Here is a 15,730-nt window from a genome sequence, read left to right on the forward strand (position 1 = left end):
ACTACGTGCTTTCTAAGCATTCACACACATTCATACCCCCAATGATACACTGGGGGAGCAACGTGGGGTTCAGTGTCTTGCCCAAGGACGCTTCGACCACCGACCTTCCGATTGGTGGGCGACTGCTCTTCCTCCTCCGCTACAGCCTGAGCTACAGCAGCCAAATTGTGCGGGTGTACCTGATAAATCCTCCACAGATTGACCAATTTATTGGAACCACTGATTATGGGATCAAAGTGGATATTTACTTCGTTTTAAGAGATCACAAATCATAAAGGTTGGAAACGACAGACCTCTGTGGTGCATCATTATATAATCATTATTCCCTACCATTATCCACAGTGATTCACAAAGAAGATTCATCAACACAAAGTCTACGTTGTTGTCATTAAAGACAGAAAGCTGAAAGCAGCACAGCAAAATCCTTTAAAAAAAGAGTTTTCAATCTCAGGAGTGTAACAAAAGATGAGATTCAATTCTGAATCAAAGCTTCAGTGACGGAGACCAAGAACAATGAATTCAGAGAGCTTACTCGATGTCTTTCACCACTTCTTGACGGTGAATAACGTTGAATAAAACTCATGCTTTTTTAAACACTCCCTTACACAAAGAGCTTTTCTATCCAAAACAAACAAAAAGGTTAGTAGAAAAGACATTTGATTGAGGGCATGACAGGTAAAGCACTTAAAATAATGAAATCAAGCTGATATGATTGAGATTAAAGATTAAAGTGTATTTTTTTTGCTGAATGTTTATTAAGTTTGGATTAACAGAAGTGCACAAAAGAGGGGAAGCCAATAACTAAATACATTCATAAATGGAAAGAGCTGTAAAAAAATATACAAGTGTTTAAAATGTGACAAAGAAATACATGATAACCATTTCTGAGAACAGTGGATTCAAAATGCAGACTACTGAAACATTCCCCTAAATGTTATTGGTTAAAAACACAATGACAGACAAAAACAAGTGTGAAAATAAGACTTAAAGTGAACTGTGTTGGAGAGGACGCAGTCCAACTGGCTGCTTGGTGACAAAACCAGTAAGAACCTTTATTTAGAGTTAGGCGTCGTCTGTTTGACATTTTAAACACATTCTTGTACATGCATGCTAATATTTCTGTGCCGTTATGTTGACCTCGCCAAATGTTCGCCTGTGAGGGAGCGCGTCACCGTGTGCTCTCAGATGAAGCTGCTTCTCTTAAGCGACAGGAAGCGTTCTTTTTGGATGGAGTGATCATGACTACGGGCAGTGAAACAGTCAAAGCTACTGATTTTATCCCCCTGATAATGAAGAGTGAACCGTACGCCTGTGCTTCTATTTTTACAATAAAATGTAGCTCGAGGAACAACATCTTAAGTACACTGACTGGCTTTTTCCAGTTATATTAGCAGATGGACTTTTGTCACGTGGACAACATCATGATGCCATCACTAAAGCAAGATAACAAACAGGCAACTCCACCCGCTCAGGAAGACCATGACATGTGACAAAAAGCTTGGAAAAGTTACTTTCAGTCAAGGTTTAGTAGAAAAATGTGATTGCTGGAAGTTGAAATGAAGTAGTGCAAAATAAAAATCTAAACAATCATTAAGAGACGACCAGTGTTCGGTCACTTTTTAGCTCACATTTCCTCTTTTCTGTGGTTTCTGTTTCTTAGAAACTATCAAAAAACACAACTTAAAATGTTGTATCTGGGGAGGATGGATAAACAACTGCCTTTCACTTAAGAAGAGTGGCACCGATGTGTTCATTTCACAATCTGAAATACAGCTTTTGAGTTACTTTAACATGCCAAAGATATACTTTCTTTGTTCTTCATCTGCACTTGGCCACTACACATATGCAAACAGAACAGATCCATTCATGTTACACACAGATCTGAGTCACTGATGACAACTTAATGCCAGCAATGGACACAGTTGCATTCATACACACACATAAAATTAAGTTTGATCAATATTTGCAATGAACCACAACACAGGACAGGAAGTGGAAGCCATTGACAGGTGATCCTTCAATCAGATCTGACAAGAGAAGTGAGGTTTCCTTCATTACACATACAAGCCAAGAAAGGCAAGTTCGTCGTAACTTAAAGTGATGATCAGTATGAATACAGAGATCATACATATGAGGCACAAAATGTTTTCAGAGAGAGTGCTACTAGACTACAAAGTCTAACAAAGTACTGTGCATCCTCTCTTCAGGTATAAGTAACTTTTCCCTTTAAGGTAGAGATACGAAGAGCTTATCAAAGGTTTTTTTTTAAAGAATAAGACATTTAAAGTTGGTGAAAACAATCTGTTACAGATAAACACAGATAAACAGTAGAACTACATTTCTCAAGGCTATACACTGACAAACATTTCAAGACAGAGAAACAGCCTCTAAAGCAGAACTGAGTTTACTCTCATCTCCACAGCTCAGGGATGTCTTCAAGGTATCATCGTCAGCTAAAAGCTTATTCCTAACATTTCACTGACGTCCTCAGCTGCCGTTTCACCTCTTTGTGGAACCCAGATGTCTTTATCTCTGTCACAGCTGGTTAAGAAGGAACAGTTGCCTGTTGCATCTCTATACATCCATCAAAGTAAAATTTTAGCAGCTGATGTGGGGTCTTTTCAAGCGTTCCTCTGCCGCTTTCCAGGCTCAGGGTGGGGCTCCACGCTGCCCGGCCGTTTCAGATTCCACTGGTCAATCTGTCTCTGCCTGTCCTGCTGCTCCACCTCTGATTCGCTTGATGAGCTGCCAGTATTACAGCTGCTACCACCCCCACCACTGAAAGCAAAGCAGTCCCTCTGCTTCCCATCAGCCGGCCCCCTCTCTCCTCCTCTTTGCCCCTTCTCTCTCCTTTTAACCTCCACCATCCCACCGCTGTCCTCCTCCGTTTTTTCCACTTGGGCCATGTTGATCAGGGTCTGTTCTGGTCCTGGCATGGCTTCTCTGTGGTCCAGGTCCACCCACATCGGCCCAGAGGGAGGCTCTAGAGGGGTGTAGTGGAGCATGGGCTCTTGGAGCTGGGTGTCTGCTTGGGGTTGGAAGTTCTGCCGGTCTGGATGGAGGAACTGGGTGTGGTGCTGGAGGTGATGCAGTGGCTGCAGCGGGTGCTGCAGGGGCAGGTGCTGGAGCTGCTGCTGCTGATCATGGTGGGGGTGGTGAGGGTGGTGCAGCTGCAGCTGCTGCTGTTGCTGCAGGTGGTGATGGTGGTACTGATGGACAGTCTGCTTGTCTGCATTATGGACAATCCCCTTTGGCTGGTTCTTGAGGAACTTCTCAAACTTCTTGGAGGCTTTTTTGTTAGTCACAAACCAATCCTTTTAGATGGACACAGCAGAGACAAGAAGAGAAAAACAGGAGGTCCAAGAGGAGTTTAACGAATGATGGGAGGTTTAATGAGTTAATGATGAAGTCATACACATAAGCAAACACAGCAGAAGCAAAAAGAAAAAACATACCTGTGAATGGACAGAGTTGATGTGATATTTGACTCCACTTTCAGAGTTAAACTCCTTATTGCAGATCAGGCATCTGTATTTTCCAGCCTCAAATTCCCCCTGAAATGTAAAAAGACTACAATGACTATTGAGCTTAGACTTTTACGTTTTGCATAGACCAAACAAAGTCTAAGCAAACCTACTGGTCTCAGTAAGTTTTATACACGATATCTTTAACATATTATCCTGAGGAGACACAGAAAAGATGACACACCCTTGTGCAGAGTCCCAGATGAGCTTTCAGTCCCGACACACTGGTGTAGATGCAACAACAACCCTGTGGGAGGCACAGATGCTGCTTCATTAGGGGTTCTGCACTTTGCATTTTGACAAAAAGGAAAACATTTTGAGCACATGAAAGCTAAAATAACTTACAAACAATTCGATAAAAAAATCATTTATAGAAGGAGCAAACAAGGAAGCGTTGCACTTTCTGCTTCTTCAGCATCTTTTAAAGACAGGAATCCCTTTTCCTTTTAATCTCCTCATGTTTGTGCTTTATTGTCAGCATACGTCATCATAAATCAAAATGCAGCAGCAAAACAAATATTTGCCATGTTAAGTTATACAGCTGTTGTTTGCTGATATTGATACCAGGGCACACAGGCTGTATTTCCTGCCTGTGAGTTCTTTGTTTTCAAAGCTGATATGATGTCTGAGCATGGGAGTTCGAGCTTCTCTTCCACTAAACAATGTGCTTTATTCAGTTAAAAAAAGAAGATTCATACAAAAGAGGGATACGATCTGACTGATATTTTTTATGGCTTTACTTTTTAAAACATCAGTTTTTGTGCACACTTTGCCAATTGCGAGGTCAAGAATGGTGAGTATGAATTTAGCATGAAGCTGCTTTCACATGCAATGCTTTATGTGCTGTGCTCACTGTGGGATACAGTACGCTGCGCAGGAGAAAGGCGCACGTATCTCTCACAAACATATTCAGGATGTGACTAGTTTTCCAAGCTGTAGACCTGAATGCAGGCTGTATCTGTCAAGCAGTTAAAGCAGAGTCCTGTCATTACTGTTCCTGATAAAAGTGAGGATGAGAAGATGGGCTGCGGCTAATTCAAACTGAGTAGGGTGTAATATGACAGCCAAAATGGGGAAGTCACAGAAGTAAGCACCAACTTCCGGCAGTCAATCCACAGGTTCCCTCCAAGATATGCATATAATAGCTATGAATCAACAAACTTTTTTCCTACCTGGTTGGGACACTGGACTTTCCTCTGCAGCTTCACTTCATTCTTCCACTTCCTCAGCACCTCTTGGCTGAAGGCAGGCAGGCCTGGTCGGGCGTATTTCAGCTGAGGGGGGCAGTATCACAAAGAGGAAATCAATCAAAGAGCATGTTTGTGAATATTTCTCACATGCTGTAATGAAGGTTCATTTGTATGTGTTAAAGTGCTTTACAGAGACATTAAAACAGTAGAAATAAAAAGCAGGATTTAAAATTTAAACAAAAAAGAAAGAAATAAGAACAATAGATAAAATCAGAACAATAAAGATAAGATAAATAAACTGTAATAAAAATATAAATGATGATAAAATCAGAAGTTCAAAGGATTACGTTTTGAAACTCAAGCTTATTTGGAGCTTTATTCAAATGCAGCTGAAAACAGATCCATCTTCAGCCTGGACTTAAATACACTGAGTGTTTCAGCTGACCTGAGGCTTTCTGGGAGTTTGTTCCAGACATGCGGAGCATAGAAGCTGAATGCAGCTTCTCCATGACTGGTTCTGACTCTGGGAACTGATAAAAAACCGGATCCAGATGACCTGAAGGGTCAGAAGGTCACTGATGTATTTTGGTCCTCGACCATTCAGAGCTTTATAGACCAGCATCAGAACTTTAAAGCCTATCCTCTGATGGACAGGCAGCCAGTGTAAAGACCTCAGAGCTGGACTGATGTGGTCCACTTCTTTTGTCTTAGTGAGGACTCGAGCAGCTGAGTTCTGGATGAGCTGCAGTTGTCTAACTGACTTTTTAGGTAGACCTGTAAGGCTGACTTTGTTATTGCCTTAATGTGTTTTTCCAAATTTAGGTCTGAGTCCATCACTACATCCAGATTTCTGGCCTGGTTGGTACCCTAATAAAAATCCTACAATTTTGTCTAGAATCATAAGTTGAGAAAATCTTGCCCTGCCTTTTTGTCATCTGGCACCAGGTCTGACTGGAACTTCCTTTTTGGCCAGTCTTTGGGCAGTTCGTTGTTGGCAATCTCAGCCAGGTGGAAGTTGGCCACCTGGGCCGAGGCCCGCTGCACTCTGCCGCTGGCCGTCCTCTCTGGGTTGGCCTCCCTCTGAGCCTTCAGGGCCTGATCTTCCTCTGTCTTCTGTGGTGTCTGGATGGCAGGACAGGGGAGAGGATTAAAAGAAAAATACAGCTGACATTTCATTTATTTCTATTTAAATTGTCTATTTAAATAATAAATCACAATAAATTAATTCTCAATAATCATCATATGATTTAATAATTGCTATGTAGACTTGAATATAAAATAAAATAAATCAATTGGCAAATGACTGGGAGTTATTGGAATCAGCGGCTTTAACAGCACGTGTGACTCACAGGAGCATGCTCTGATTTCAGGTGATACTCCAGACCAGCCTTGGATTTATATGTTTTCCCACAATGAGAGCAGTTCAGCAGCATCTTCTCCAGCTCAGACTCCTCCTTCCCACACTTCTTCATGTGGTAAACGTAGCCCATGATGCTGGTGAAGGCAGCGTTACAGCCCTGGAAAGAAACATTTAAACACTTTTCAACACCGTGATGCTTTTGAACAAATCTCCTGTGGCGACGGGTGACTCCTTTTACCTCTTTAGAGCATTTCAATTTGCCCAGTCTCTTCAGGATTTTACGCAGTTTGTCTTTGATGGCGCGATCATCCAGGTCCTTGGTATCGTCCGCTGATGGCTGGCAAAGGCAGAAAAGTTGCATGTAAACTCAACTGAGCAACTCAGCAGAGTTTACCCCAGTAAATAAAAGAAAATAATATGATATTTTGCAATAAAACTAGACAATACAAAACTGAGAATTAGTGGAACAACTAGCACAGTCTTCGACAGATCACAGCTGAAAGATATTCAGGCTAAAAATACAATTAAACAGAAAGCAGAGGCAAACCTAGTTTCCTGTATTTAACACATAAATAGTCTCACCAAGTGGCTGTGGTCAGCCATGATGTGATACTTCATCCCTGTTGAGGACTTCAGCTGTTTCCCACAGTGTTGACAGGTAAAAGGTTGCTGCAGATGGACAACAGATCAATATTCAAATTTCATTGAACTCTTCCTTTTAACCGAGTACACACAAACAGGAGAAGACTCCAGGGAGTAAGGTCACGACCCGGGCAAATAAATCCAATCCTCACACGTGGGTCATTTACTGACCTGAAGGTAAAAGAAGCCGTATTCTCACTTCTGTGATCATTTCCATCATATACGTTTAGGGCTGCCACATACTCTTAAATAGTGTAAAAAGTCTGCCAAAGAATTGATGGAAAGATTCTTTTTATTAGTTTAAAAAGTCTTAATTTTCTGGTTCTAGCCTAATTAACAGATTTGCTTTGATTCCAAGTATCTATTCCTTTATTTTATTTAACTAATTGATCTGATCTTACTCTGTTACGCCACCTCTCTTTTAGCATTTTCTCTCTTTCTAATTTTGATATTCTTTTAACAGCTTGAAGTTTTTTCTCATCACAAAATTTATGGCTTTTGTTCCTGAGCCACTGCCAAGATCTACCTATGTTAACACTTCTTCAGTACCTCAGTCCCTCTGTGTTAAGTATTTTAAGGATGTGGGGCAGGGGTTTAGTGTCTTAAAGTTTTTACCATGTAAAACACCTTCACTACAACCGGTTTACTCCACAAAGAAACTGAGTGAGCATAAATCTTCACACTTCATCACATTGCAGACAGTGTAACCGGAGCTCACCAGGCGGCAGTTCTCCATGTGTTTCTTCAGCCCCTCCACAGTCTTTCTGCTCACACTTTTACATTTAGGACAGGTGACCCTGCCTTTGGCCACGATCTGGAGCTGCCAGCACTCCTCCTGACTTCCTGGTTGAAGTCAACAAACAGATTTATTTTCACAGACAAATCCAAATCTGTATCGTATACAAATATGTACAATAATAAAAAGCAAATATTTTAGCTGATTGCTATCATTTATGCAGTCATGCCATCATTCAGATACTATTTGATTCTATTGTGGATCGAGAGGAATATAATTTCCTTTAATGCTTTTTAAAAATCTCTACATATTTTTCTACTGCAACAAAACAGCTTCAATAAAGTTGAAGCTTCAGTAACATACATCCCAACCTGATTCATTTAGCTCTCCGGAAAGAGGGATTTTCTGCCAGATAAACTGACTTTCTTCCATTTATTATCGGAGATAAACTGCCCTTTTTTAAATTCAGCGGTTACAGCTGCTGCTCTCACCTGGAGGATATGTGGGAGGTTCCTTTTTGGTCGGGAGAATTGGAGGTTTCTGATCTTCGCTTGGCTGAGCTTCACCAATACTAGCTGCACCTGAGCCTGGAGTTATATCATATGACTACAAGTATTACTGCACTGCGTGTAAGATTTTACAGTACTGGGAAAAGGTCTTGAGCCGCCCCTTATTTCTTTATATAGTGTCAGGAAAACAACATATAGGTGAAGGGATTCGTTCAAATAAGTGCAATCCTTAATGGAAATACAGAATAAAGGGCAGCAGAGTTTGTACAATTCTAACAACCTTTTAAGTGAATATTTGGTCTGAGCACCTTTATTCTAACCCTCTGAGACAAGCTTTCTGTCATTTCTTTAAGGAGTCTTCAGGAATAGTTCTCCAGGCTTCTTGAAGGACATCCCAAAGCTCTTCTTTGGATGTGGGCTGCCTTTTGTTCTGTTCTCTGTCAGATGATCCCACACTGCTTCAATAATGCTGAGGTCCGGGCTCTGGGGAGGATTCATCCCTCCATAAGACCTGTTGCCACTGATTTTCAGTCCACTTCTTGTGTCATTTGGCATAGCTCAGCCTTTTCTCCCTGTTTCCCTTCCTTAAGAATGGCTTCTTGACAGCCACCCTTCCATGGAGCCCATTTCTGATGAGTCTTGGGCCAACAGTAGATGGATCAGCTGAAGGTCCAGATGCATCTCTCAGGTCCTGTCAGGTCTTTGCTGGATTTTTTCCTCTTTCTTAAGGACATCACTTTCAGATCCTGTTCATCTGCTGTAGATAGTTTTTATTAGCCACTTAGAAACTTAAATAAGAAAGTCTCTAAAGATATGTTTGTTCTTTGCTAAGTTGTCTGTTATGAGTAGACACAACACTGGTTCACCCCTTGAGTTAGGTGCCCTAATTTTTGCCTGAATGATTTATAGGTCAGTATGAAGCGGCTTCACAAGAACATTCCCCTGAAAATGGTACGGTACAAGGACTGAACTGGAAATAAGTGAAAAGACCTTCAGAAAGCCTGGAGAACTATTGCTCAAGACCACTTTAAATGATTACAAGAAAGTCTAACTGCTTGGAAGAAAAATAAAAAGAAGTGAAGGATGGTTCAAGACTTTTGCACAGTACAGTACATCTATATGTCACTTAATGAAAACCCCTACAGTACTTCACTGAAAAAGAAACATCACACTTTCAGTCTTTCCATGCATGTATGTAAGCAACAGTAGTATCTATACAAGCAAGCATCAGACTGAAGCTTAACAGTCAGGTGAGGAAGGTAACTTACAGGGGTCCCTGCCCTCTGGTGGTGACGGGAAGTTACTGACAGTAGGACTTCGCTCCACCTCCGCTCTCTGGACTTTCTTCATGTTTAAGTCTTCAAAATGAAGTTTTCAGAATAAAAAATAAGTTTGAGCATTAACCAGTACGATGTGTGGGAGTGCTTCCTACTGCTGAGAATGTGGTGAATGTGTGAATATTCACCAGGCCTCCAGACATTTCCCCTGTCGTCGCTCGTGTCGCTCCAGGTTTGCCTTTGATCTCGGCCAGTGCCCCACCCCTGCTCTGGCCCTGAGGAGGCCCGGTGTCTTCCCGGATCTCTTCCCCCACTCCAGGTGTCATTTTGGCCTCGATCTCTGCCGGCTGCCCAGCCCTGCTCAGGACCTTGCTCCCGTCCCGTCATCCAGGCCTGATCCGGTCCAGGATGGGCTCTGTCCCTGCGTGGCATCCATATGTGCTCTTGACTGGAGTGTCCTGCTCTGTCTCTGCCAGAGTTCCAGACTTGGTCCTGTGGTCGGTCTCTGCCTGGAGCCCAGGATTCAGACCCCCGGTCCCTGCTGGAGCTCCAGCTCTGATCATGAGGCTGGGACTGGTCCCGGCTGGACTCGGGGCCTTGAGGCCAGACATCTTTCGCCACCAGTGTTGGAGGCAGTCTTGCTGTGGGTGAAGCCATGGACCCTGGATCTGACCCATTGGCTAGACCACCCGATGACATCATGGAGCAGCTGGCGGTGGGGTAATCAACTGTTGCTATGGAAACATTCTGGAGGTCCTCATACCTGGTAAAATAAACGTTTTATTAGGTAAACTTAAGTAATTCATACAGTGAGCTAAAAGTTGACATTATGGGACTGATGTAGTTGGATATATACAAATATACCTGATCTGTGGTTGATCCAGTTTGGACAAATATAATAATATTATACTTATTAGGGTAGCTAAGAGATACATGTTTATCAGAGGCATGTGAAAACACTTGGTAAAAAAAATCTGCAACAAAACAAACCAAATGAAAACTTCCAAAGCACAAACAGGGCAGAACATTAAAAGTAAAAGACGATGGCACGGCAGCTTGACTCTGCTGTGGCTGCGTTAAGGCCCAGGAGCTGGGATAATAACGCAGGCATGACTTTTCTCAGTCCAGGCACAGTTTCCTGTTTTTTTCATTCAGGTCTGATGTGTCTTGTTCCAGGAGAGCTGAGATGTGTTTTTTTGTGATGAAAATGCAGCCACAGGATGTCAGTGTGAGGCCTCAGCTGACGCTCATGTTAATCTAGTCTTTCGAAGGATGTTGTACATTCAATAAGGGCACTAAAAAGGATTTATAAGACCTGAAAACACAGTCCTTACTGTCAGCCACTGATCATCACATCATTTTTGCTGTGGTTTCCCATGCATCCTGATTTTTTACATTATTACGGGATGTAACAGGATGCAATTAGGAAAGCTAACCTAATAATCAGATCTAACCAAAATACCTGTGATTAAAGCAATCTTTACACTCGCATTGATCCCTAAGATATTAGATGGTGTTTCCATTTAGCTGTTGATGAGTGAGACACAGCTGATCCCAGCCTAAATAGGCTGGTGAATGAAGTGAGTGCCAACACTGAATTTTCTCAACAGGTCATATATATTTACAGTTTGCAGACTTGCTTTGCTCCAAAACCTTTCTGACACACAGATGAACCCATATTTTTCACTCTGTCTCTGGCCTCAATAACTCCAGCATTGCAACTTGCTTTTGTCTAACATGTGGGGTACTTTTACAGTGAAAAGGTGTTTTTAACATGCACTTGTATGCACCTGATTTAGAGCAATGGATGTATCTTTAAATGTAATGTTAAAAGACACATCTATAACAGTACTGAGAATCAGTCAGGCACTTTCTCATCCACATGTACATTCCTCAAGTGAACAGGTTGATGCGTCTCTCACCTTTTTCTGCCGTATGATCTTTTCATCTTCACAGCTTCTTGATGTTGAGAGTTGTCATTCTAAAGCAGTCAAGGACAGACATGTGAAGAAGACATCCAGCCTTGAGTTGCAAGTAGCTGATTTTCATTATTACATCCTACAAGCAGCATGTCCCGTATACCTTGAAAAAGAAAAAGAAAACCAAAGAATGCATGCTCTGTAAATTAGGCACGTGTTCATTCTCACCTCTGGGTACTCCGCTGTGTTCAGTTCACTTGCTCTTTCAGGCATTTGCTGAACAACTGATGAAAAATGTAAACTTTCTTTAGTAAAAATCAGACAAGTACGCAATGAAATTGAGATTATAGTTTCATATTAGCTGTCATATAGAGATGTCAGTGAGTTGTTTATCTGTCACCTGGACATGGAACTGCACTTTTTAGTTGCGACTGGACAGGCTTCCTCTTTCGTGGCACATACAAAGGTGACATATCCCCTCCAATGTGGGTGGAGTCCATACTAGGTGTGCCAACCCCCCTGAAGAAATCACCACTGACATCACATTGAAAACAGGAGGATAATCTGCAATATTGAAAAAGCATTCATTCATTCTGGGCACGGTTTTATTTTGGTGTAATGCTCTTAACTTAATTTATAAGATTAATATTACAATTGATATTTTTGGTCTTCTAAAGGTATTTATTTAATTCTTATGAGTGGTTAACTGTGTACAAGTGATTACAAATTATTAGTAACTGACAGTACAGTTCATTATACCTTAAGACAAAGTCTGACCGGGACTGCTTGCAAATACATTTTCTTCAGGACAAACTTTAATTTACTTGTTTTATGTGCATACATACTGAACTTAAAGTAGCAGAAAGACTATTTTCTTTGCCAAAATGAAAGACGAGGGCAGAGGTCATTGCAGTTTGTCTGTTTGGCAACGTTATTCAGAAGCCTGATAAAGACCTACAGTACTGTGCAAAAGTCTTGAGCCCCTCCCTCATTTCTTTATGCTTTTCCTTCCAGGCAGCCAGACTTTCCTGTAATCTCTTAAAGCAGTGATGAGGAATAGTTCTTCAGAGTTTCTGAAGGTCTTTCAAAAGGAATTTTAAGAGTTAAATGTGTGTTAAACTTGATGATTACAGAGGGTCATTTAAATGTGAAAAACTACATTTCCATTTAGAAAACAAAACAAATATTCAAACTGTCTATATTCTGATTAGTATCGTTCTCAAATGTTCCTCCTTGTTGCTCCTTTCTTTTACACATACTTATACATTAAATATTTCTGTTTTTACAGATGTAAAATAAGTTTATGAAGCATAAATTGGCTCTGACGGCTGATGAACCAACCTTCAGCCCTGTTGTGTTTACAGTGTGTATTTCCATAATGCTGATTTATGTGTGCAGGCCACTGTCAAAATGGTAATTCAAAGGTTGAGAAGCTGAACAGAGAAATCAAATAACAAAAAAAAAAACATATTAAAACGTAAAGTGGATGATGTCTTTTTCCTCGGTCCAGTAAACCTATAAAACCGGCCATTTCTGCTGAACTGGGGGGAAAGAGGGCTTTCCAACCACCATCATCACTGCCTTGGTGGATAAAAAGAGGGAAAATGTAACATTATAGCTTCTGATGTCGACGGGAAGAAAACAAAAAGCTGAAGCTAAAGCAGAGCTGGTGTTAGTCAACTAATTCCCCCCCAAGCTGGGACACCAGTCCTGATCGCCTTTCATTGTTTTTAACGGAGGAAGAAATGCGAGAAAGCCTACCGTCCTACAGCTCACTCCCTCCGCAAGGACGGCCAGCCTCCATGTCTTCGAGCCTGGTCTCCTCTGTCGCCTTTCCCCCGGCAGCGCTACCAGCAGGAAGGCCAAATGCAATGTCAGAAAACTCCGGGATGAAACCTAAGCTTTGGCAGCATCTACATATGAATAAGCGCGCACACACGCCGACATAATTCACCCGCTGAACGTGTATGTTGTTCAGCGGAACGCCCTCCTGCTGGAGGCAACAAATAAGACCTGCATCTGCTGCTGCGTTCATGGACCGTCGGACATAACCCAATTTAAATGGATTCCAACCGGGGAAAAGCCAAAAACACTGAACTTAAGGCAAACCTTTGTAATAATGCAGTAGTATTATGTCGTAACTAACTGCTTACAAAGTATTTTTTTTTATAACAAACTTAAAGGAAATACTCAACTTTTTCTTGCTGTATTTCTTTCATTTTAATGTAGAAGAATGATGAGGTGCGGCTTCAATGCTCTGTCTCTGTTTTTATTCACAATATCTTTACCTGTATTTCGTACACTATCGACAGCATTTCAGCAATTCTGTGTCCTTATCTTCTCTCCGTCTAAACTCTGTTTCAGTAAATATTCTCATATCTGCACTTGCTCTCTGGTGGTCAACTTGAGAACACACTTTCACTTTTAAAAAGGAAACCAATTCATTGTCAGGGAAGAGCTTTCATGCTGTTTTTGGCGTTGGATGAAAATGTGCGACAATTATCAGTCTATGTAAGTATCACTTTGGGATTATACTTGCAGACTATAGATTGTTAAAGTATTTGAAGTCCGTCCTCCGAGTCAGTGTGTCATGGTTTGTAGTTTTGGTTTTGTTCTTGCCGTTTGTTGGTTTTCTGTATTGTGGTTTATGCTTGGCCTCTCTTGATTTCACGTGTCATATTTACTGTTTTTGTGTTTATCATCATGAGTTTTGGTATTTTGTTTGAGCTTTATTCTTTGTGTAGTTAATTTAATCGTGACATAGCGATTATACTTTGCCTTCGGCATGTCTGCATTTGGATCCACCCATAATTTCCTGTGGGTTGTAACAAAGCACTTTTGGTCTCGCTTGCGTTTGTTACTCTGATCAGTTTTTTAGAATTGTTATGAAAAATGTTTAACCCGTGTCTTCTTATCCGTTGTCAGGGACAAGGCCGTGGAGCAGGGAGCTGGTGAGAGAAAGTTTTTATAAATTAAGTAAAAAAGATATTTAGAAATTAAAGCAAACATCATCAACATCAATAATCTTTTTCATTGTCTTTAGGGTCATGGAAAAATTTTTTCACCATCTTGTCTGGAAAAACTAATGGAGCTCATCGGCCCATTGTTGATTATCTGAGAGGTGCCGGCCACTATGAAGTAGACAATGTTTGTGATGCTGACTACCTTTTGGTTTTCTGTCCCATTGCGTCACGTGTTGGAACAGACATCAGCGAGGCCCTGGAGCAAATTCCTGGTAAGATTTTGGACACAGATATCTCCATCATTATTAAAAATGGGATGATATAATGAAAATTATTGTCCATAAACTCTTCATTTAAAACCATCTGTATGTGACTGGCTTTGCCAAAAACACTATCACATAAAGTGGAGTAATAAATGAATACAGAAAAACACATCTTAGGAAGGAGCTGATCCGAATGGCCGCATATGGCTTGGATGCTCTATAACATGAGATGGAATTGATATGTTACAGCTTGTTTCTGCTCAAATTGTCTCTTTATTTCTAGCTGATAAACCAACCATTCTGGTCGTGATGCATCACAGTTTCGATCGGAACCACACTGTGGCTGAAAGCAGGAGACAAGTGACGAACCCCAAAGTCTGCCTCACTGTCGATTATCTGTTTTTTGAACATGAACTCCTCGACTGTTCCCTTAATCAGATCTCAAGGGGAGATATCGAGAAATTTCTCCAGATTTCCTCTACAGTGGTAAATGCATTCAATGATCTTCTATACGTTTTACTCAAAGTTAATATGGAACGGACTGATTGCTGATACTTTTAAGATTAAACCTCTGATATGCACATGTTGCAGTTTGATTGTTATTGGTTGTTGTAACTCACACTCTTTTGTCTTTTTTTACTTTTTAGGACACTTGTCCTCCGAATCCCATCAAATGTAAGTGTTAAAGCAGTCACAAATATAAGGTAAAAAATCACAGTAATTTACATCTTCGTACTTTACTCTCACTTGCCCATTAAAGCAGAGTTTTGTGTGATCTTATTGCCCCGACCTGATGTGAAATCACTCAAAAGATGACATCAAAAACATAAGCAGAAAAAAAAGTCTTTAAAAATCTACAAGAAATATTTGTGTTATTTAATCTATGGAGCAAAAATAAACATCTTTCTCAGAAATAATAATAATGATAATAAAAAAAGATAAGTATAAGTATAGCATGTTGTGAAGCATTTTAACAGGTAACAATCCATGCTGTATATTGAACCATCAGTTTATATAAACTACTTACTTGATGGTGGGAATTAACATCCGTTTTGAGGTATATATTCATACAGCACATTTAAAAACAACAACGTTGACCAAAGTTCAATTCAGTCAAATTCAACTTACAACTAAGACAATAAAGTGACAAAACGCAATAATTAGGAATAAATAAACAATAGTAGTGCAAAATGATCTGCTTCTCTGCCTAAAAGAAGAAGCCAGTCTTTATTAGTCTGAGCAGAACATGTAATAACATCAATGAAAATAAGATATATTGAAAATAACTTTCCTGTGTCTCATTAATTGTTGATGAGTAGATTGAAATATCTCATTGTAATGCTTTCA

The 15,730-nt window shown here is 40.6% G+C and overlaps 1 protein-coding gene across 1 annotated transcript; it reads right to left on the minus strand.

Annotated features, from left to right (window-relative positions):
- Positions 1 to 712: 712 nt before the first annotated feature.
- znf512 (zinc finger protein 512) lies at positions 713 to 13,162 on the minus strand. Its single transcript, XM_072362412.1, has 16 exons — positions 12,919 to 13,162; positions 11,558 to 11,721; positions 11,386 to 11,441; positions 11,161 to 11,219; positions 9,427 to 10,001; positions 9,230 to 9,319; positions 7,944 to 8,039; positions 7,435 to 7,559; positions 6,657 to 6,743; positions 6,313 to 6,411; positions 6,064 to 6,231; positions 5,639 to 5,836; positions 4,697 to 4,798; positions 3,709 to 3,771; positions 3,456 to 3,554; positions 713 to 3,314 (listed from the first exon to the last, which is right to left on the minus strand). Exons 2-16 carry the CDS (start codon positions 11,655 to 11,657, stop codon positions 2,622 to 2,624), a joined length of 2,610 nt encoding a protein of 869 aa, XP_072218513.1. The 5' UTR covers positions 11,658 to 11,721; positions 12,919 to 13,162; the 3' UTR covers positions 713 to 2,621.
- Positions 13,163 to 15,730: the final 2,568 nt, after the last annotated feature.

The sequence above is a fragment of the Leuresthes tenuis genome, unplaced genomic scaffold (genome assembly GCF_036924035.1).
Source record: "Leuresthes tenuis unplaced genomic scaffold, fLeuTen1.0.hap1 SCAF_13, whole genome shotgun sequence".
Taxonomy (NCBI): domain Eukaryota; kingdom Metazoa; phylum Chordata; class Actinopteri; order Atheriniformes; family Atherinopsidae; genus Leuresthes; species Leuresthes tenuis.

Coding starts and splice junctions, on each gene's coding strand:
- znf512 (XM_072362412.1), bottom strand. CDS start 11,657: ATGGACTCCACCCACATTGGAGGGGATATGTCACCTTTGTATGTGCCA. Junction 11,220..11,385: donor ACACAGCGGAGTACCCAGAG/GTGAGAATGAAC, acceptor TGACTGCTTTAG/AATGACAACTCTCAACATCA. Junction 3,772..4,696: donor AAGTCCAGTGTCCCAACCAG/GTAGGAAAAAAG, acceptor TGCCTCCCACAG/GGTTGTTGTTGCATCTACAC.